A 21,048-nucleotide genomic window follows, 5' to 3' on the forward strand; every position below is an offset into this window, starting at 1 on the left:
TATGGAAACATGTACTACAACATGAATTAAACGATAGTTTTTTACTTTTTCAGTATTGTCTTAAAATTTAATTAACCATGAACGTCTTCACTAACATTTATTGGCAATCCATCCAGTAGTTTTCAGGATACATGTAGTGATATAGTATGTGGGGATCACGATTTGTGTTTTACACTTAAAATACAGTATAATCTGACACATCTCACATATTAGAATATCATGAAAATTCTTTTTAATGGTAATTTATTTTAATAGTGCGGGTTGCTACTAAAACTTGCTGCATCAGTGAATGAAGGGATTCATTTTTGTCACTGCTGAGGTGTTCCTGAAGATCAGGTTACTTTCATAGGAGCCTTCAGCTCATCTCTTGGGTATGCTATCTCCTACCGTTCTCTTCTTCCTTCTGACAATACCCCTGCGGGGTTTGGGTCAGGCAAGTTGGCTGACGAATAAGTCACAGCACTGACATGGTCAGCAAACTATTTTATAGTCATTTTGGAACTCTGGGAAGATAAGCCCTGTTGGAAATGAAAATCTGAAGCTCCATAAAGCTTGATTGAAGCATGAAGAGCGTTAAAATCTCCTGGTAGATCACCACCAGATCACTTTACACCCCAAATCGTCACAGACCACATAAAGTTTTGAGTGGACTTAGAGCACCTTGGATTTTTAGTTTTTCCAGACTTTAGGATCTTAATTTTCAAATAAAATGCAAATTTTACTTTTAGCTGAAAATTTTGGACCACTGAGCAACTTTTTAGCTCAGGTAAGTTCCTTTGATTCCGATGTGATTTGATATTAGGATTGAGAAAGCTGTAGTATCTTTCCAGAAGACACCTGCATGTAGTGGCTCTTGATGCGATTCCAGCCTCAGTCCAACACTTGAAGTTTTTTCACCGTTTTCCCTACTTTTTCCCTTACAATACACTTTCTATCAATAGGCTTTACTACAAAACTCTGTGAACCTCCAGTTTTTACAGGAATGACATCCTGGCTTATCCCTTTTGTAGAGAGTATCAATGATTATCAGATCATGACTGTCAAGTCAGCAGTTTTTCCCATGATTATTGTTGGGTGTACTAATTCTAAAGGGTGTTCTCATTTTCTGAGATACATCTGTGTTTTTGTTAAGGCATTGAGAACTTCAGAATCCCTTCATCTCTTTAATACCACATTGATTCGCTAGATTGCACAGCGATGACATAAACGAGTAGGAAGTTTCATTCATAATATTCAACATGTAAAATCTTGTCAGAATTTTTGATGTAAGACCTCTCATGTGCCCAACATCACTGCCCTTTCCAGTGACTGATAACTCAGCTGGGAACTGTTTCACCTGCAGGCAAAACGGATTGGTTCAATAGAGGGCATTCACGCGTGACATTTAAATCTCTATCTATTGAATGGTTCCAAGTGCACCTCTATCTATCCGAATGCAAAACATAATCCATGTTTGCTGCCGTACATCAAGCTTCCATGAAGTTTCTCAGGCTTGAAAACGGAATTCATATCCTGCGTTAGGTCGACCAATTAAAAGGCCACTGATGGATTTATTTCGATGACATTATTTCCGGAATGTCATACATGACCCGCGGTCCCGAAGAAGTCCTTTTGCTATCCTTACAGTCTTTTCTTCTCTTCCAGTCCTGTTCCATCCGACTGCCACTTATGTTATCAAGCAACATTCTGCTTCACCTCTGCTCATGCCTTTTTAAAATTTCAGTCCTGGATGCTTATTTTTAGCTCACGAGGAAGGCCCCAAAGTAGTTTGCCCGACCGTCCATCTCTATGACACTAGCATTGCTAACAGTAATGAAGAGGCGATCTGCAGGCTGTAGAAAGGCAGTGCCAGCCTGATGCAGAGAGAAGAGGCCAGGCTCCTGACCCCGGGGCCAGCAGACACTCCTAATCGATTTCATCAGTAAGATAGGTGCCGTGTAGGAACTCATCTGTGGGCAACACCAAAAAGAAAGAAAACATGAATAAAGCATGGCATTATATATCAGCACATATCACTGATTTGTAAGCGTTCTACCTTTCGGTTTAAATTTACAGGCTATACTGACTTAGTTTCATTTTATCCTGATTGACACTGAGGTTATTTAAACCAACTCAAGATCAAAGGAAATCCTGTAAGGATATATGCATCTCAAACAAGAGCAAATAAAGTAACTTAACACTTGAAGGCTGTGAGCTTTAAATGTTCTTTAATGTATTTGAAAGAAAAAGGAAGTGTGTACTTTTAAGAAGCCTTAAAGGACACAACACTACTTAAACGGAGGGACAGAGATATAGATATTGGAAGAAAACTAAGTAATATGGTTAATGATTTCTTGGATTAAAAGGTTTAGCTGCCTTTTTAATTCCATCTCTCACTTGAACATCATGAAACCATATTTATTCGCTAAAACACTAATAGTATAATTTCTAATTATAGCTATAGCTAACCATCACCAGTTATCCTTTAATAAGTAAAAAAGCTTTGACCTTCTTGTAGATATACTGGACAAGCTGAGCTCCTTGCTCCTCTCTTGTTTCCCCGTCCATCTCCCCCATGGACGGGAGTTTGAAGTAGGTCTGGGCGTAGATGTAATAGAGGCCTGCTCTGGGTACCAGCAGCTCTCCTCCTCTCAGCTCTATGTTCTGCAAGAAGGACAGGCCTCTCTGGCCTTCCCACACTCTGATGCGCTCTCCCAGGTACCCCTTGCTGCTCTGTAAACCTGGAACAGCTACACGCGCATACAGAAAGTAAGACATAGTATATATGCATAGAAAAAGCACTGAAATACAAAAACACTTAAAGCTTCAAGACTGAGTTTTATTAAACACTGTTAAAACAGTAACTGCTAACCAAATTATAAACAAATGTTCATGACATGTACAGTGGGTAAGTAATGTTCACAGATGTGCCCACAGACCAGCAGCTATCCACAACTGCTTCTCTAATAGATTAAAATAATGTTCAGCCATGTATTGGTGCTGCATACTGTGGAACAATTATTTTTCCTCTAACATGGTGCCTAATCTAGAACTACTAAACCACTATTCAATAAATTAGACTGTCAAATAAGTCGTGCATCAGTCAGACACCTGCACCACATTTGAGTGGCTCCCTCTAGTGGTAGCATGGAAAAAAATAAGACAAAGTAATGCATGCTCCTAGCCTGTTTCCCCGTCCTCCCCACTTATTTACTGCGGAGATGTTGTTCAGCACAGTTATTAACATAAAGACCGCACCGGTTTTAATGCACCTTGCTGACCTAACATGCAAAAGTCCCTGGGTGGGCTGCATCCGGCGTAAAAGTCCACGCCAAATCAAAAACATGCAGATCCCTCCACTGTGGTTGAAAAAAGAAGATGAGCTCGCCATTTTTAAAGTTGCTTTTTTGAAGAGTCACAATGAAGGTACAAATGTGATTCTACACATAGTACCTTTAAAGTGAATTCCTTTCGCATGCTTCAAAGCTTTCCTTTTACATGCTATTCCTCTCAGCGGGTCTGTGTACACTGGATCTATAGTCCATTGCATACAATGCTTGGAAAGTATCTACGTGGGCAATATATGAGCTTTTTTTCTTTTTCATTTCTCAGACAAAGACTAATGACTCATCTCAAAAACACCATAGGAAACTCCAGGGTATGAGAGAGCGGTTGTACAAGCCCTGACAGACATGTAGGTGTGAGGAGGTAACAAAATCTGAAAGGAGCCTCGGAAGCCTGGAAGCAAAATTCTTAACCTATGGCCTTGAAAAGGTAAAGCAGTGTGCACACGTGTTATGTGTTTCAGGTGTTTGTTATGCATTTCAGAATCAAATGTAACTGATAAAATGATCCTCACTCTCTGAATTTGGAGGCTCTGCTGATGAGACAACACCAGTCACATGTGCACCAACTTTGGGAAGAGAGACCCCTGTGAAAAATGAAACAGAATACACACACATACACACGGGACATTTTCAGTGTAAGAAGCCATGCGTGACAGTGTGATTGACATTGAATGGTATGGTTCTTACTTCTCTCTGGAGTAGGTATCTGGAATCTTTCAGCAATCTTCTGACAAAAACAAAACAAAACAGAGGAATAATAAGAGAGGAGGAAGTGAAAGAGATTACCAGTTATGTAAAATACAAACATACAGAATCACTAAACTAACGCAATCAGAATCAGCAAGGAAGTCACCACCGTGAACCCCTCAGTACACAGTCTGCTTTAACCCAGCTGCGATGGCAGATGTCCTTTTTAAGGACTTCCAAAAGTGAACAATCAAAACAGTCAAATTAGAAGTAACCAACTCTATCAAATTTCAGCTGAACAAAGATCAATAAAAACCTTCTTTAAGTAGTAGTGGACCTGTTGCGTGACCTGCCAGCAGGGGTCGCTCTTCTTTTCTGCCGCGTCCAGGAAGTTCAGATTCGGGTTTACAAGACAGGACATGCTGCTCCTGGAAAAACTCTCCTGCATCTATGAGAGTAAAACAACAAGTAGAACAGGGTGAAACTAATCAGACACATGTGCAAATTCTTCTTACCTACCAACTGATCTGTAAATATAAAAGTTGAGGCACTGGGTATTAGGTTACATGTTCTCCCGGTGTAAGTGTCTGTGGCATAACCATCATTGATATACATGGACTGCGCACATTGGCTTCAAAATACCTGTTTTGGACGCAGCTCCATGAGGTGAACAACAGTGCTTAGAAGGCTTTTTTAAAAATTAACAGCTTTAAGTCTGCTGTAATCACCATAAGACATACTGCGTGTGTATGTGCGTGCTTGACAATTTGCTGGAAACATCATTACAACTAAAAACATAATGTCAGCAGGCTGCCCTTGCGCCACAGGTGTGTCTGAGCGGAGACGTGTGTGTGATTCCCGTGATTATGATATTTTAGAGGCGTTTTCAGCTCGTCACAATGTCTACCCGTCTCTGAAATGCGTTGCTTTAGGGTGTCACAACCCATTTCCTCCAATTGTTTAATGTTATCTCGCCCCAACTTTCTTCGCTCTCATTGTCCGGCGCTGGGTGCAGAAATTCCCGCAGGGATTATTACGGGACTTTTAGGAGTAACCTAAATAACCTTTCTAAATTTCTCTTTAAAAATAGATATTCCCAGCGCATTTATTTCTATTCCTTGTTTATTTATGAGGCAATTAAATCAAAGTGGTAAAGCAATTTTAATGTTTTTCTGACTATATCTGCGGTCCACAGGTCATTTGGAGTTCATGTTTTAATATGCAGTTCCTCTGTCCTCGATCATACTTATCTTGTTCCACAGGTATGAGCCGCATGCCTCAATGAAGATCTGTGTTCTTAGTAAGCTTAGCTTGTTCCCATGAAGCATGTCAGGACACCATGTTTGACGCCTCTCACTCACTCTCATGCGTTCCACGCAAACCAAACGCATTTCTTACCGTGTTCAGGACTTTGTTGAAGTACATAAAACTGACGGCGACCGCGATGGTCTGGAGGAGGACTGCTGCGAGTAAGATGAGCCCCAGACTCTGGACAGAAATGGACATGGCCATATCACACAACGACTGAATTCACCAAGAAAAAAAAGTTAAGGATCAAGAAAGCGCTTGAGTGAGGCAGACCAAGCTCTGTTGCATTTCTTCTGTGTAGGACAGAAAGAGAGAGGGAGGGAGGAAAAGTGTGCAGGCGTCTGTAGGTGGAGCAGAAGGGAGGTATGGAGCATTACAACAGCCTCAAGATGACTGGTGTCAAGCCAGCCTCCAATTCGAGACTTGCAGTCAAGCCAGCCTCCAGTTTGTTTTACGTTCCCTGTGTATTCAAAGTATTACGGGAATGGATGTGGAAACCGGATTTCAAAATAAAAGCCAACTTCGAGTGAATTAACAGATATGTTAAGAACATAATAACATATAATTTAGGCTTTTTTTTTTTTTTTTTTTACAAACTCTAATGTTAGATCTATATGACACAGCCTTGTACCCTAATTGTGCCCTGTCACTATCAAGGCCATCTTATTTTGGATTTCAAAGTAAAAGCCCTGTGAATCTTCATTTTTGAACTACTCTTTCAATGACTTAATAATGCTCTTAAAAGCAAAAGTCGTATTTCCAAATACTATTTGAACTTTATATCAACACTTTCCAACCGCAGTCTTTTTTACAGTGATACCATATCAATATCAAGTCAGTCTGATTTTGCCTTTCATAGTAATGGCCCTTTGAAATTGTCCATAATTGACTTAATCTTCTAACGATTCAAAATGCTCTAAAATGAAAAATTCTTGTTTCCACAGGGTAATTCCACCTTAGATCAACAGTATACAGCCCCACAGTGATACCATATCAATATCAAGTCATTCTGATTATGCCTTCCAAAATAAAAGCCTTTTTAAATTGTCCATAATTGACCTAACTTTCAGTGATTTCAAAATGTTTTAAAATGGAAATTTCCTGTTTCCACAGGGTAATTCCACTTTAGATCAATAGTATCCAACCCCACAGTGATACCATATCAATATCAAATCAGTCTGATGTTGCCTTCCAAAATAAAAGACTTTTCAAATTGCCGATATACGACCTACTCTTTTAAAGAATTCAGAACGCTCTAAAAATGAAACTTGCTCTTTCCACAGGATGAATCCATGTTAGATCAAAAGTGTACATCCACACCATGGTACTACTTCAATTTCAAGTCATTCTGATTTTGCCTTCCAAAATAATGGCCTGTTGAAAATGCCAATAACTTACCTAACTTTCAGTGATTTCGGAATGCTCTAAAAAGGAAATTTTCTGTTTCCACAGAATAATTTCACTTTAAATCAACAGTATACAACCCCACAGAGATACGATGTTAAGATCAAGTCACTCTGATTTTGCCTTCCAAAATAAAAGTATTTTCAAATTGCCCGTAGACGACCTACTCGTTTAACGATTTCAAAATGCTCTTAAATTGAAAGATGCTGTTTCCACAGCATAATTCCACTTTAGATCAACAGTATCCAACCCGACAGTAAAACCATGTAAATTTCATGTTGGTCTGATTTCGCCTTTCAAATTAATGGCCCGTCGAATTTGTCCATATGTGATATACTCTTTCAATTATTTCAGAATGTTTTAAAAATGAAAATTGCTGTTTCAACACATATTGGGTTTTCATTTTGAAAAGCAAAATCAGACTCAATTGATTATGACAGAATTGAATCATAAAGATGATGTAAAAGGAAGCTGAAATTGCCACTAGGTTGTAATTGATAGTACGTTTATATTTTAAGTCTGTGGAAAGATGTCATTCTAAATAAAGAAATTACAAAACAGCTTGCAAACCAACCATGACATCTTTCCACAGACTTAAAATATAAACGTACTATCAATTACAACCTAGTGGCAATTTCAGCTTCCTTTTACATCATCTTTATGATTCAATTCTGTCATAATCAATTGAGTCTGATTTTGCTTTTCAAAATGAAAACCCAATATGTGTTGAAACAGCAATTTTCATTTTTAAAACATTCTGAAATAATTGAAAGAGTATATCACATATGGACAAATTCGACGGGCCATTAATTTGAAAGGCGAAATCAGACCAACATGAAATTTACATGGTTTTACTGTCGGGTTGGATACTGTTGATCTAAAGTGGAATTATGCTGTGGAAACAGCTATTTTCCATCTTAGAGCATTTTGAATTCGCTCCAAGAGTAAGTCATATATGGGCAAATTGAAAAAGCTTTTATTTTGAAAAGCAAAATCAGACTGACTTGAAATTGACATGGTAACATCGTGAGGTTGTATACTGTTGATCTAAAGTGGAATTACCCTGTGGAAACTGAAATCTTCCTTTTTAGAGCATTCTGAAATCACTGAAAGTTAGGTAAATTATGGGCATTTTCAACAGGCCATTATTTTGGAAGGCATAATCAGAATTACTTGAAATTGATATGGTAACATCGTGAGGTTGTATACTGTTGACCTAAAGTGAAATTATCCTGTGGAAACAGCAATTTTCACTTTTAGAGCATTTTGAAATCTTTAAAAGAGTAGGTCGTATCTTGGCAATTTGAAAAGTCTTTTATTTTGGAAGGCAAAATCAGAATGACTTGATATTAATATGGTATCACTGTGGGGCTGTATACTGTTGATCTGGAGTAGAATTATCCTGTGGAAACACGAAATTTCCATTTTAGAGCATTTTGAAATCACTGAAAGTTAGGTCAATTGTGGACAATTTGAAAAGGCTTTTACTTTGGAAGGCAAAATCAGAATGACTTGATATTAATATGGTATCACTGTGGGGCTGTATACTGTTGATCTAAAGTGGAATTACCCTGTGGAAACAGGAAATTTCCATTTTAGAGCATTTTGAAATCACTGAAAGTTAGGTCAATTGTGGACAATTTGAAAAGGCTTTTACTTTGGAAGGCAAAATCAGAATGACTTGACATTGATATGGTATCACTGTGGGGCTGTATACTATTGATCTAAAGTGGAATTACCCTGTGGAAACAGGAAATTTCCATTTTAGAGCATTTTGAAATCACTGAAAGTTAGGTCAATTATGGACAATTTAAAAAGGCTTTTCTTTTGGAAGGCATAATCAGAATGACTTGATATTGATATGGTATCACTGTGGGGCTGTATACTGTTGATCTAAGGTGGAATTACCCTGTGGAAACAGGAATTTTCCTTTTTAGAGCATTTTGAAATCACTGAAAGTTAGGTCAATTATGGACAATTTGAAAAGGCTTTTATTTTTGAGAGCAAAATCAGAATGAGTTGATATTGATATGGTATCACTGTGGGGCTGTATACTGTTGATCTAAGGTGGAATTACCCTGTGGAAACAAGAATTTTTCATTTTAGAGCATTTTGAATCGTTAGAAGATTAAGTCAATTATGGACAATTTCAAAGGGCCATTACTATGAAAGGCAAAATCAGACTGACTTGATATTGATATGGTATCACTGTAAAAAGACTGTGGTTGGAAAGTGTTGATATAAAGTTCAAATAGTATTTGGAAATACGACTTTTGCTTTTAAGAGCATTATTAAGTCATTGAAAGAGTAGTTCAAAAATGAAGATTCACAGGGCTTTTACTTTGAAATCCAAAATAAGATGGCCTTGATAATGACAGGGCACAATTAGGGTACAAGGCTGTGTCATATAGATCTAACATTAGAGTTTGTAAAAAAAAAAAAAGCCTAAATTATATGTTATTATGTTCTTAACATATCTGTTAATTCACTCGAAGTTGGCTTTTATTTTGAAATCCGGTTTCCACATCCATTCCCGTAATACTTTGAATACACAGGGAACGTAAAACAAACTGGAGGCTGGCTTGACTGCAAGTCTCGAATTGGAGGCTGGCTTGACACAAGTTCAAGACTTCACTGTTATTAGATAGAAAGGGGCAGGGAGCTGCTGCACATGCAACTTTAGGATGCCTTCAGTCAGTGTCGGAAATGTCAAAACTTGCTTCCTTTTTTCAATAAAATCTCCTTTTTGTCCCACTTCAAACTTTTTTTTTTGCTACTAATAAAGTCACGTACTGTTATATTATGATATAATAAAGAAGGTCACAATCACAGACAGAAAAGTATGTATATGCTTAAACCATATAAAACTATATGCAATCTTGAATTAGTTCAAAATAGAGCCTAAAAATTCTTTCTTTGCATGACTCAGAATAGCTTTACGACATTTAATCCCAGTGTCCTCAACTTCACCCATATTTCACAACTCAATAAATCTGTCACTGTGTCCAAGAAGCAACTAATCAGTGCATTTTTACAACTTAATTCCCCAAATGTGGGGATAATCGAGGACAACATGAAGGCCCTGGAAACAGTCAGCCGTAACATGTGTTGTGGTTTATGTAGCCATGAAGCAATTTTGTTTTGTCTCTCTTTTATGATAGAAATAAGTTATCTTGGTGTCTAACTGTTAAACAGCTGCAGGTGAAGTCAGTTAAGGAACCTTGGTTTGCAGTTATCCTCTTGGCCTTGCTTGCGTGTTGCTTGATGAAGGAAATAAAGCGGTTATTGTTAAAACATGTGCTGTATGTCACATGTGTCGCAAGTAAGAGACTGTGCAAAGCAAATCAAAGCAGCAATAGGCTAACACTGTGAGATAGTTTTGGATAGAAGTACTGCGCAGGTAGCAGATCATCAGCATCTGAAAGTAATCTCCTTCCTGCTATTGTGTGGTGATCTGAGAGACTTCTATTTGATTAGTGCTGAATGACCTGCCATTTTTAGGGCTTCTGCGTACCCACATAGTATTTGTCACAGGGGAGTGATTTAATCGGGAGAATTTAACCTTGAGTAGTTCCCGTGCTTTCATTCCATCACCTCTAACCCTTGCTCTATTGTCAGTGTCAGGAAGTGAAAGTGGGGCTGAAGGAGTTCACAGCTCCAAGATGTGAGTGACCCTCCCAACAATCAAACGCTGAGGGAAAGCATGCAAAGCCCATTCAAAGCCGCACGCATGTAACTTTAATCTTCACACGTTTGCACATCACTGAATATTTCCCAGCAGGTTCACTAAAGCAGGCAGCACCAAAGTACATTAAAATATACTCAGAAGTTTAAATGAGGATCGCAGCAGAGATTAAAATATCAAAAATGCGGAAGGCAGAGTAAAGACTAATGTGATTCCCAGGCTTGTCAGAGAGAATGAATGGAAACGGTGAGTGATACCTGAAGACTATTTGGCCTCAGGCAAGCCAGACGACACCCTGAGAGACATACCTGTCAAAACTTCAACAGCAAACATGCATTTAAACATGCATTTTTATCAGCCTTTTTCCATTTGTCTTATTGTTATTTCTTCTCCTTACCTTGAGACATTTGGTGACCTTTGACCTGTGTCAGCTATTTTCTCATGCAGGTCTTGGCTAGCTTTAATCCTCTAGCAATTCGATGCCTAAAGGAATAGTCAGACATTGTGGGAAATATGCCCGTTTTCTTCAATGAGTGTAATCAGTAGTTTCACCTTCTTGTGATCTCTTTGTATTTCTATTCATGAAGGTAACTCTTGAGTGTAGACTTGGACAATGATACATCTACTTGCTCCAGCATGATCCTGACTTGGTTAGACTGTGGTAAGGAGTTTTTCTTAACCAACGAAAGAATTCAGCAATAATCCACTTAAGCTGTCTTCCTGGTCTTTTAGTGTTGTTGGTGGGGACAACTAAGCAGTAGAGTTTGCACAAACCAAACAGTAATAACAACTAATCACTGTGCAATCGACTGACAATAGCTGAAATACTGTGACATTTGGCTGCTATATCTCATTAATGAGTATATTTAATTGCTTATTTGGTGTATTTATATATGTATTATATGCTATATTTATGCTTATATTAATATTCAAGGCATATGAACAAGGAACTTGCTTTATCTGATCATGTAAATGTTTGTCAGTCAATTTTCTACTTCGGAAAAGCTCAACAATTAATGATCATGTGGAAGATGTATATTTATATATACTTGTACTTACTAACCTAATTTATATAAGTTACACTTCAACTATTGTATTTTTAGTCAGTTCTTTATATGACATTTGTTGCTGTATAATTAATTAATTTGCTCATTTGGATGTAATTAATTACTGGTATATTTTATTATATACTACCCAACGGTAAAGGTTAAATCAGGGACTTTACTTGTATTTACTGTTTTGCTAATTTAAGAGATTTACTATAATGGAAAAGCATATAGCATTTAAGTGTAACCCTTACACTCATTTATAGTCATAGTGATAGTGAATTGCATGTTAATCTGTGTATCAGCTCTGTGTCTTTGTTCTTATATTTAGATGCAGTAGGTTCTTGTGAGGGGAAACACCTTTCTACGGAAGCCAGCTAAATCACTGGTGTCTCGATGCATTGTTCGACACTTTGTTTTCTGAGCAGCTGTAGTCCTCAGATGGGAATTTAGGGAGATTCCATGACTTCACTGAGAGGAACGCAGGGAGGAGAAGCCTCAGGGGAGGGACAAGACAAGTAGAGTGCAGAAGGGAGTAGATGGAGTGTCCTTTAAATCTATAAGTCTAAGCTTTGCTTCAGAGCTTTGCCCCATTTTTCTCATAACTGTCACAGTTTTATAACACCATGTATTCCTCACAGAGAGACAGATGTTTTTTCCCTCAGTATTAACTAGTAGGTTCCATTTGAGGTATTTGAAGTTCAAATCCAGATGATTTTATTCAATTAATGTTTTTGCAGTTTATGGTCAAAATTTATTCAGCAATGCCATTTTCCTTTTAAAAAAAAATTGTCATCAGACAAAACAAATGAGTAACATCATGTTAAATGGGTGCTACTACAGAAGAGAAAGATAGTCTTGTAGTCCAGCAGGGGGCAGGATCACACTGATTATTAGGGCTGTAACAAATTATTTGTGTGGCCACCCAAAATATTCACTCAGTTCTCTTGAAACTAATTAAGATGCATGCATAGGCCGTCTTACTCCTTGTATTAATCGCACGTCTGGATAAATGAAGAGGCTATGTCACGAGCGGCGTCTAGTATAAAATCTTTCCCAAATCAGACACGTGGATCCAGACAAGAGATGGAGCAAGAGGCAGAGAGATTTTAAGATTTCGCTGGAGGGACAGGATTAGAGGTTAGTATGTCAGAGGAACATCTGAGGTTCAGTCTGGAGACAAAGTAAGAGAGGCAAGGCTGAGATGGTCTGGAGATATGTAGAGGAGGGATAGTGGATAAATGGGGCAAAGAATGCTGAAGATGCAGCTGCCAGGCAGGGGGAAAAAGGACATCCACGAACCTTAGTCTATCCCAGAAGCAGGGTACACCCTGGACAGATCGCCAGTCTGTGGCAGGGCGAGGCTATCTCTTAAAGTACAGAATATTATATGAGTATGTAGACTGGTTGACCATTCACATAATATTTGTGATTTCCAGCTTATAGTTTTGGCAAAAGGAAACACAATGAGTACATTTAGTCAACCTGATAATGCCCCATGTTCAACAGAGAAGTTTTTTTTAATTATATATATATATTTGTTTTGGTTTTCTGCAATAATCAGTGCAGTTCAGTCCAATGATCAGAACTTATGTAACTCAAGCTGAACATTAAGTCATCCAGAAAAACAACAAATGTGAATAATGAGACACACGGAAGGAAAATGCACCAAAATCATACTGTATTTATTGCACATCACAGGCTGATGATGTATGCTGTAGCTGTGAGCTTTAATTTAAAAAAGAAAAAAGGTTTAAAAGAAGGATAAAATTGGAACTCGAAGCCTGCAAATGCATTTTATATACAACAATCTGGTCAGGATCGTGATGCTATCCCTGCACCTGGCATACATGCAGCTGCTTTCGGTTAACTGCTTCTGACAGGCAAACAAAATACCTTTCAGTCATTTATATAAAACCAATGAATTACTGTAAAAATACAGGAAGATGAGTGTAAAAATAAACAGTCATCAGACTAAAAGGAAATGTGCATTTTGTTAGCGATTGTCAAGAGCCAGAACATGTTAGACATTGTGTTCTTATGGTGCAAGCTGAACTCAAGAAAGGCAGTGAATACCTACTGAATACCTTGCTACTTAGATACAGCTTTGCTTTGAACTTAATACTATGCAAGCAGGCTAATATGCACGATCAGATCAGATTCATTCTTCAGATGAATACAGTGAAATGCTCAGATTTCAAATTTGGTATAAAATACAACTGAGGCTAGAATTTTGTTAGCTTTGCAGGTATCTGACCCCAAACATGTAGGATTCTACAAATTTATTTGGTTATGGTGATGATACAAAATCTAAATATAGCATTGTTATTATAAAGTATTGTGAGGGAACATGACCGTCTATACAAAATACCTTAAATATTAATATTTAAGGAGACAGTTCATTCAAAACCCAAAAAGTAAACCCCATAAAATTGCCAGACTAATTTTTATCCTTTGGGGTGCATGACAGTTTAAAAAATTCATGGCAGTCACTTTGATAGTCATTGAGCAACTGCAATATGAATAAAAGCGGCAGATCTACTGTATACCAGCCAACAGGGTAAAATACTGAGCACTGCTGAAACTGCTGACCTGACCTCAGCTGTTTTTAGTGAGAGGGGAAAAAAACACCACAATTCAAATGATTGTTTTCGACTTTGGGGCCTAACTTGTGATGCTTTTGTTTTAATAGTGGAGTATAAATTAAAAAGATCTTGTGACATTTATTACTCATGTGTTTTTTGTGTCGCTACAAAACAGCACATGCACGATCCTTCGTATTGGAAACAGGCGATGAATGAATCCATTTAAGCAAAGCTATTGGCTGTCAAAGCACTTTAATGACTTTATAAAGTATCTTTATTAGTTGGTCACAGTGTTAGCTATGCTGATGTTGCCTGCAGATTAGACTGGTTCTAAGTATCACAAAACCTTCACATGTATTGAGCGTGTGCAGGTACACAAGGGCCCTGAGCTTAGATGTCAGATTTTTAAACAAAGAGTACATTTACTAGGCCTTCAGCCAAGCCTGTGATTCACAAAGACAAGGGCTTCCAACCATTACTCACTTGCAAAAACACACATACACACTTCTACAGGTTGTTCTGCAGCCAGCTGAGGTAACCCCTGAGTGCCTTCTTCCCAACGTCAAATTCAAGTGGCCAGGATGTTAAACTGAAACATCCATGGAAGCCATCCTCATAGTGGTCGCTGGTAACAGCGACCCCTGCATCCTGTAAGCGGCGAACATACATCAGCCCATCATCCCTCAACACGTCATGCTCACATGTTAGAATATATGCACGAGGGCATTTTGCCAACACTTCTGGCCCAGCCAGCAGTGGTACCGCTCGCACATCAAGCAGGCCTGGCACCCTCTTCAGAAACCCCTCAGATCCCTTTTCCACAATAACAGGCTTGTAGTTCTTCTTGTACTTCTGAGTAAGTAGCACATTCCAGTCAAGTCTTGACCTCAGCTCTGGGGTGAGTGAAGAGTGTTGCAAAGCGCTGTGGTTGTTCACTAAAAACTCGGGCATAAGAGAGAGGTCAATGTTCAGATACTGCAGCCAGAACTGGATCATGCTGGTCCGGTAAAGGACGGGGATATATTGGTTCTGCAAATAGGAGGGTGTATTGAAATCCAAAGCCTGGAGCACTGGATAGATCAAAGCCTGGACACTGAATTTCACACTCATGCTGTCATCTACAGAAATCTGAAAAAACAAACACACAATATGAGTAATGGCTGTGTACATTGCAATGCAGACTGTGTGGTGATGTCAAATGGTTGGTTCTCTCCTTTTCCTTACAGCAAGATGAACGTGTGTTTTTCTTCTTTCTTTCAACTCTAAATTACAACCAACAACAATGTGGTGTTGGACTTTTTTTTGTCATGTTGCATATTAGAGCCAGGTAGTTCAATTCAATTCATTTTGTTTATTTATTCGCCTCAAGGCACTTTATATTGTAAGGTAGACCCTACAATAATACATACAGGAAAAAAAACAACAATCATATGACCCCCTATGACCAAGCACTTTGGCGACAGTGGGAAGGAAAAACTCCCTTTTAACAGAAAGGAATCTCCAGCTGAACCAGACTCAGAGAGGGGCGGCCATCTGCTGCGACCGGTTGCAGTGAGGGGAGAAAGACAAGACATGGTGTGGAAATAACAGCTTTGTAAAGATAGCTTTGCAATGCAACTAATTTACAGTGCTGTGAAATAGCATGTGCACACATCCTGTTTTCAACTAGTTCTGTGTGAAAAACCAATGCTCCTCCCTTGTTAAATAATTAATTAAATATCATGGATAACTTTTTATAGAAAGCTGAGTTCAATTTCACCAGCCACACTCGGCTGCCAGACCTGTTGAATCAGACGAAATTACTTTAACAGAACCTGTCTGAGGTGAAGGGTTTTGAAGCCATTTCTAATTCTTTGGTGTTCCAGCAAACCATTGTGAGATCCATTATTATATTAATGGTGAGCCTTAAAAGGAGTGGACAGCTTACCAAAATTACTCGAATAGTGTATCGACAACTCATTCAGGAGGTCACAAAATAACCAGAACAACATCCAATGCCCTGCGAGCCTCACTTGTCTCCGTTAAGGTCAGAGTTCATGATTCAACAATAACACTGAGCAAAAGGGCTGCTTTGCTGCTTCCAGGGGCCCGTTCTTCGTACCTCGCTAAGTAGGTTAGCCGGATTAGATTGTTGACGATTTCGCGTGATCCTGGATCAGTCGGTTCCCCGAAGCTCATCCGGGACTTGCTGTCATAGCAACAGAGCCGTAAGCGTAAACCTGCTCGGGAGCAGGTTTACTTTATGTAAACAGGATTAGATCGCGGCCACGCAGGTATGTCCGCGTCATCATACGAAAGCAACAGCGATATTCCACCACTGTTTCACCATAAATAAATAACATCAATGTAACTAAAGACAATGCAGCACCTGATCCATTTATTGATTTCACACAGGTCATTTCCTAAAAAAGGGAAATGTACTATTAACATTCTATTACATGTATGTGATTATTACAGATTTAATTCATATTTCAGAGTAGCAATTGTAAATTACTTCGTGTAATCAAGATGAGAGACCACGGCTATAAAAGCGAAGGTGGATTTGGGAAGCCTGTCGCAGCCATGTCCTGTCCGTATACGCGAGCCACCCATTGCGGAAGGTGCAAGATTGATAAGGAGAGTCCTCAGAATTCAGCGTATATTGCGGGATAGACAGGATCCTTTAGCTCAGCGCGACAGTGTGCTCATTGAGAGATATCGATTTTCCCGTGAGGGTATTATTCACTTAACCAACTTGTTGACGAGGGGGTGCAGGACCACCACCTGTCTTTTTTTCCTCTGCCCTTTTCTTGGTTGCTGTTATAAACAAACAGATTATTCCAGGGTCTCTTTCCAAGAGACTAAAAGCAATATAAGTGATAAATATTACCATTCTGTAGGATATTCTTATATTTCACTTTTACCTGTTCCCATGTTCTAGTGGGTCCTGTCGTGGCTCTAATGTGAAAGAGGATAAAATATAACATATTATAATATAATGTAATATAATATTGGATAATATAGTGTAATATAATAAATCTACCCTACCGCCTACTGGTGTTGGCCAGAGGGGCCGATGGCGCGATATGGCAGCCTGGCTTCTGTCAGTCTGCCCCAGGGCAGCTGTGGCTACAACCGTAGCTGCCTCCACCAGTGTGTGAATGTGAGAGTGACTGAATAGTGGCATTGTAAAGCGCTTTGGGTGCCTTGAAAAGCGCTATATCAATCCACTCCATTATTATTGTTATTATTAAATTACTTACGAGTTTAATTTGTCAGCAACTTCCTGCCAGCCCTCGCTCCTTGCTTTTGCAGCCTTTGCAGTGTTCCCTTGCGTTCTGATTAAACTCTGAAACTCCTGAAATCCCTCACTCAAGAGTTCTTGCTCTGCTGCCGAAAAATACCGAGCCGAGCGCGCTCCGTCGACATTTTCGCCGACCAATCAGAGGGTTGCCGATCAATGTTTCTACTATCGATGCGTGGCCCCTTTTACGACACCCAGTGATGTCACATTACTGCGTCCAGCTGTACTAATCGTCAACAGCAGGTGTGTTCGGGGAACCGGATTAGCGAGCTCACGGTTAGCGCGATGATTTGATCTTGGATGTGTCATTTGATCTTGGATGTAGTAAGCGACGTACGAAGAACGGGCCCCAGGACCTGGATGACTGCCATAACTGATGGAACCATGAATTCTGTTCTCTGCCAGGATCAGTTTGTGTACTGAAGCTCAAGTTCACTTAGATTTACAGCATGACAATGATCTTGAACACACCAGCAAGTTCACCTCTGAATGGCTCAAAAAATTAGGGTTTTGCATCAGCCTGGTCGACTTAAATCCAATTGAGATGCTTTGGCATGAACTTAACCAAGCTGTTCATGTTTGAAAACCATTCAAAAACAATGCTGCAAAGAAGAGTGAGACAAAATTCCTCCACAGCAACTTTTTCCCTTAATAAATTAAAATCATGATTCATAAACTGCATTTTGTATTACCTTGGGTTATTTTTGTCTAGTATTAAAAACTGTCTGATCACTTAAAACATCTAAGAATGACAAATATGGAAAAACAAAGAAATCAGGATATATGTCATGATCCAGAGCATTATACTAGCAGTCGTGGAAGGCATTTTATGAATTAAAACATTTGGCATTTGAGCTTGATATACGAATTGTCGCATGCATGCAGAAAATAGCCTCTGCCTTTACCTCCTGAGCAACTGCAGCAGCAAGGTTTCCTCCAGCGCTGTCACCTGCCACAGCCACACGATCTGGGTCAATAGAATACTTGGCAAGAACCTCTGGAGACAAGAAGTGTTTGGCAGCAGCAATACAGTCTAAATATGGCACTGGAAAGTGCACATCTGGATACAGACGATACCTACACACACAGAGGGTTCAGATGTAATTTACTAGAGGTTTAGAAAGCTTTGGAGTATATAATTAAAGGGACACTCCACTGATGTTGTGAATGGAGACTACAGTTTTGCAAGAGGAAACACACTTACTCAACAGAGACCACAACAGTATTCAGCTCATCTGACACCATTCGGTTGGTAATATCATATGGCCCCTTCTCTGAGGAATTGAAAGAGTGAGAGACGGTTAGATATATGCCTATTGTGTTATTGACACTTAAGAAACTTTGCACCTAAAAAGCAAAGACAGCTATAATTATCACAAGTAATGTCTCAAAGTCTATGATTCTGTTTAAAGTAGGCATATTATTTTTATTTCTAACTAGAGAAAGCAGTTAGAGACTCACTGGTGGTGCCGAGGGCCCAGCCACCTCCGTGGAAATACATCAACCCTCTCCTCAGATGACCCTCCCCTCCAGCCGGGGGCTCGTAAACTCGCACTGGGATGCCAGCGAAAGAGATGTCACTGACCTTCACACCTGGAACGGCCCCTGCACTGGACTCAGTACTCAGAAATTCCTTTAATATCCCTTCAAAGCCAAATGTGAACTGCCTGAAAGATCTAGTGTGATGGTCAAATCCCAGCCATTGCTTCAAAGAGGCCTGAAGACAAGAGTAAACCAAACTCCAGCTCAAACCCCTTGATTGGTACTTGTTTGTTTCAGGACACACATTAAGAATTGAATACATAGATTGAAAGGAAATTAGTGGAAACAACAGAAAGTCATAGGGAATTTGGCAAAAGGCAAAAATGTAGTGATCTCTTGGCAGGATTTTGAGACACAATTTCTCACAGTCACCTTTCTCCTCCTACACTATGCATTACTGATATGTCTGCCCTTTCCCTCACTTAGAGTGTCACAACAGCAGTGCTGAAGACACTGTTGCACTGTCACATGTGCAGATATCACATTTTCACTCTAATGAAGGATAAAGTCAGTTTCTGTTATGCATCAGCACACTGTTCACTAGTGGGTTTTAAAACTATTTAACAATATCAGTCACACTTGAGCACGTTCTTGTGCATAACGTCTGCTGTAGAAACAATGAAGCAATGCAAAATTAATATTAGTGATGTTTTCTTAAACAGTGTCCTCAAACTAGATAATAATGACTGTTTTAAATCTTAAAATAACACAAAAACCCCCACAATAAATCCAGATTTTTAGTAAACTCTCGCTCTGAGGATTAGTCTCGGCCAGCGTGCTAATAATCTAGCCATCTATTGTCTGCCACTTTCAAAATGTAGAACACAGGTGAGGGTGTAAAGTTCATGATCGTCTCACAGCCCCAAAATAAAAGTCTCAATAACTTTTGAAATCACACAGTGGGATTACTAAATGAGCTCTTTCACAGACTTGGTGCATTTCAACCCTGCTGTGAAATCAGATTTCATGACACAAGCATGAAAAGTCCTCTGGATATCTGGTCATCCAGTAAAACTAAAAACTGGACTATAGATACCTTGAATCCATGACATCCGTATTTATTTCAACAGCATATCATTTTGCACTGTTACACTGAATATCAACACCAAACGTCATATTCTAGCAAAGAAAGATGGTACCTTTTTCCCCCCTCTAAATAAACACAAGGTTCAAAGTCCAAGTCTGTGTTTGACTATGTTTTGTTCAGAGCATGTTTTTAATAATGCAAGCTTTTCAAAGACACAGTGCATGCAGCCAACCTGTAATAACACATTTAATTAAAACTTTGCACATAGAAAAGTCAAGATTCTGTCTAATGCGATCCTTCTCATTCGTCTCTTTTTGATGCCTTACGTGCACCAGCTTTTCTTCCTAGTGAAAATATCTACTCTCTTACCACATGAAATGCTGTCCTTAAATAGGCATCCAGTATCATCAACTTCCACGGCTGCTGAATGGCATCAGGGAGCGGGATGTAAATATAATAAGCAAGTGCCAGCGTTAATGACACAGTAAGCAGGAGTGACAGCAGCCTCATCTCGCAGCTGTGGGATGATGTTTCTTCAGTTACTGACTGGGCGGAAGACTGAGACAGACCCCGCCGCTTCAAGCTGTCTGATTCTTAATTTGTCACTGGCGCTTGGCACCAGAATACGTGGCAATTAAGCACTTCCGCTGGAAATCTTCAAAATAAACCTACATTTTGAAAGTGACGTTTCTTTTAAAAATAAAACGTTTTGAATAAATCTATTTTAGTCACATAACTTTGAAATTGGAAAACATGAAATAGCCGTGGTTCATCTGGTCATATGCAGGCAGGTCGTATGAAAAATAAAACAAATAAACTAAAAAAACAACAACAACAAAACAAAACAAATACATTGAGGTAAAAATACCCTAGTAAAAATAAGGCATCACAGTATTTTTATTGCGCGATTTGCATGACTGGATTAGGGCTTTTATTTTGAAAGCTGGGTGAAAACAGCAGCGAATGGGCATCTGGGAAGTGGGAGGGTTTGTTTTGAACAGCTGTATGCGTGTGTAAGTTGTATTACATGTTTGTAACCACCGAGAGGCACAATGGAGCTGCAGTCCATTAGACATTAGATTAGTGGGGGCAGATTTTGGAATCACATTTTAAAGGATGACAAACAGAATGGTATTATATGAATTGCTTCTGTAT

The 21,048-nt window shown here is 39.1% G+C and overlaps 2 protein-coding genes across 5 annotated transcripts; both read right to left on the reverse strand.

The window, feature by feature from the left end:
• Positions 1-84: 84 nt before the first annotated feature.
• On the reverse strand, positions 85-5,747 carry LOC308388943 (tumor necrosis factor ligand superfamily member 10-like). Of its 4 annotated transcripts, XM_080869974.1 has the most exons (7): positions 5,595-5,747; positions 5,412-5,501; positions 4,330-4,461; positions 4,014-4,053; positions 3,839-3,910; positions 2,488-2,729; positions 85-1,949 (listed from the first exon to the last, which is right to left on the reverse strand). In XM_080869974.1, exons 1-7 carry the CDS (start codon positions 5,607-5,609, stop codon positions 1,740-1,742), a joined length of 801 nt encoding a protein of 266 aa, XP_080726100.1. In that variant the 5' UTR covers positions 5,610-5,747; the 3' UTR covers positions 85-1,739. The 4 variants fall into 4 exon arrangements, with proteins under 4 accessions (XP_080726100.1, XP_080726101.1, XP_080726099.1 ...); XM_080869975.1 differs by having other exon boundaries at positions 4,014-4,050; positions 4,351-4,461; positions 5,412-5,736; XM_080869973.1 differs by having other exon boundaries at positions 4,014-4,050; positions 5,412-5,736.
• A 7,379-nt stretch (positions 5,748-13,126) lies between these two features.
• On the reverse strand, positions 13,127-20,509 carry nceh1a (neutral cholesterol ester hydrolase 1a). Its single transcript, XM_080870225.1, has 5 exons — positions 20,263-20,509; positions 18,786-19,041; positions 18,529-18,598; positions 18,230-18,401; positions 13,127-15,169 (listed from the first exon to the last, which is right to left on the reverse strand). The coding sequence occupies exons 1-5, from the start codon at positions 20,401-20,403 to the stop codon at positions 14,549-14,551; spliced, it is 1,260 nt and encodes a 419-aa protein (XP_080726351.1). The 5' UTR covers positions 20,404-20,509; the 3' UTR covers positions 13,127-14,548.
• Between the last annotated feature and the right edge of the window lie 539 nt (positions 20,510-21,048).

Source organism: Rhamphochromis sp. 'chilingali' (assembly GCF_963969265.1).
Source record: "Rhamphochromis sp. 'chilingali' genome assembly, chromosome: 21".
NCBI lineage: Eukaryota > Metazoa > Chordata > Actinopteri > Cichliformes > Cichlidae > Rhamphochromis > Rhamphochromis sp. 'chilingali'.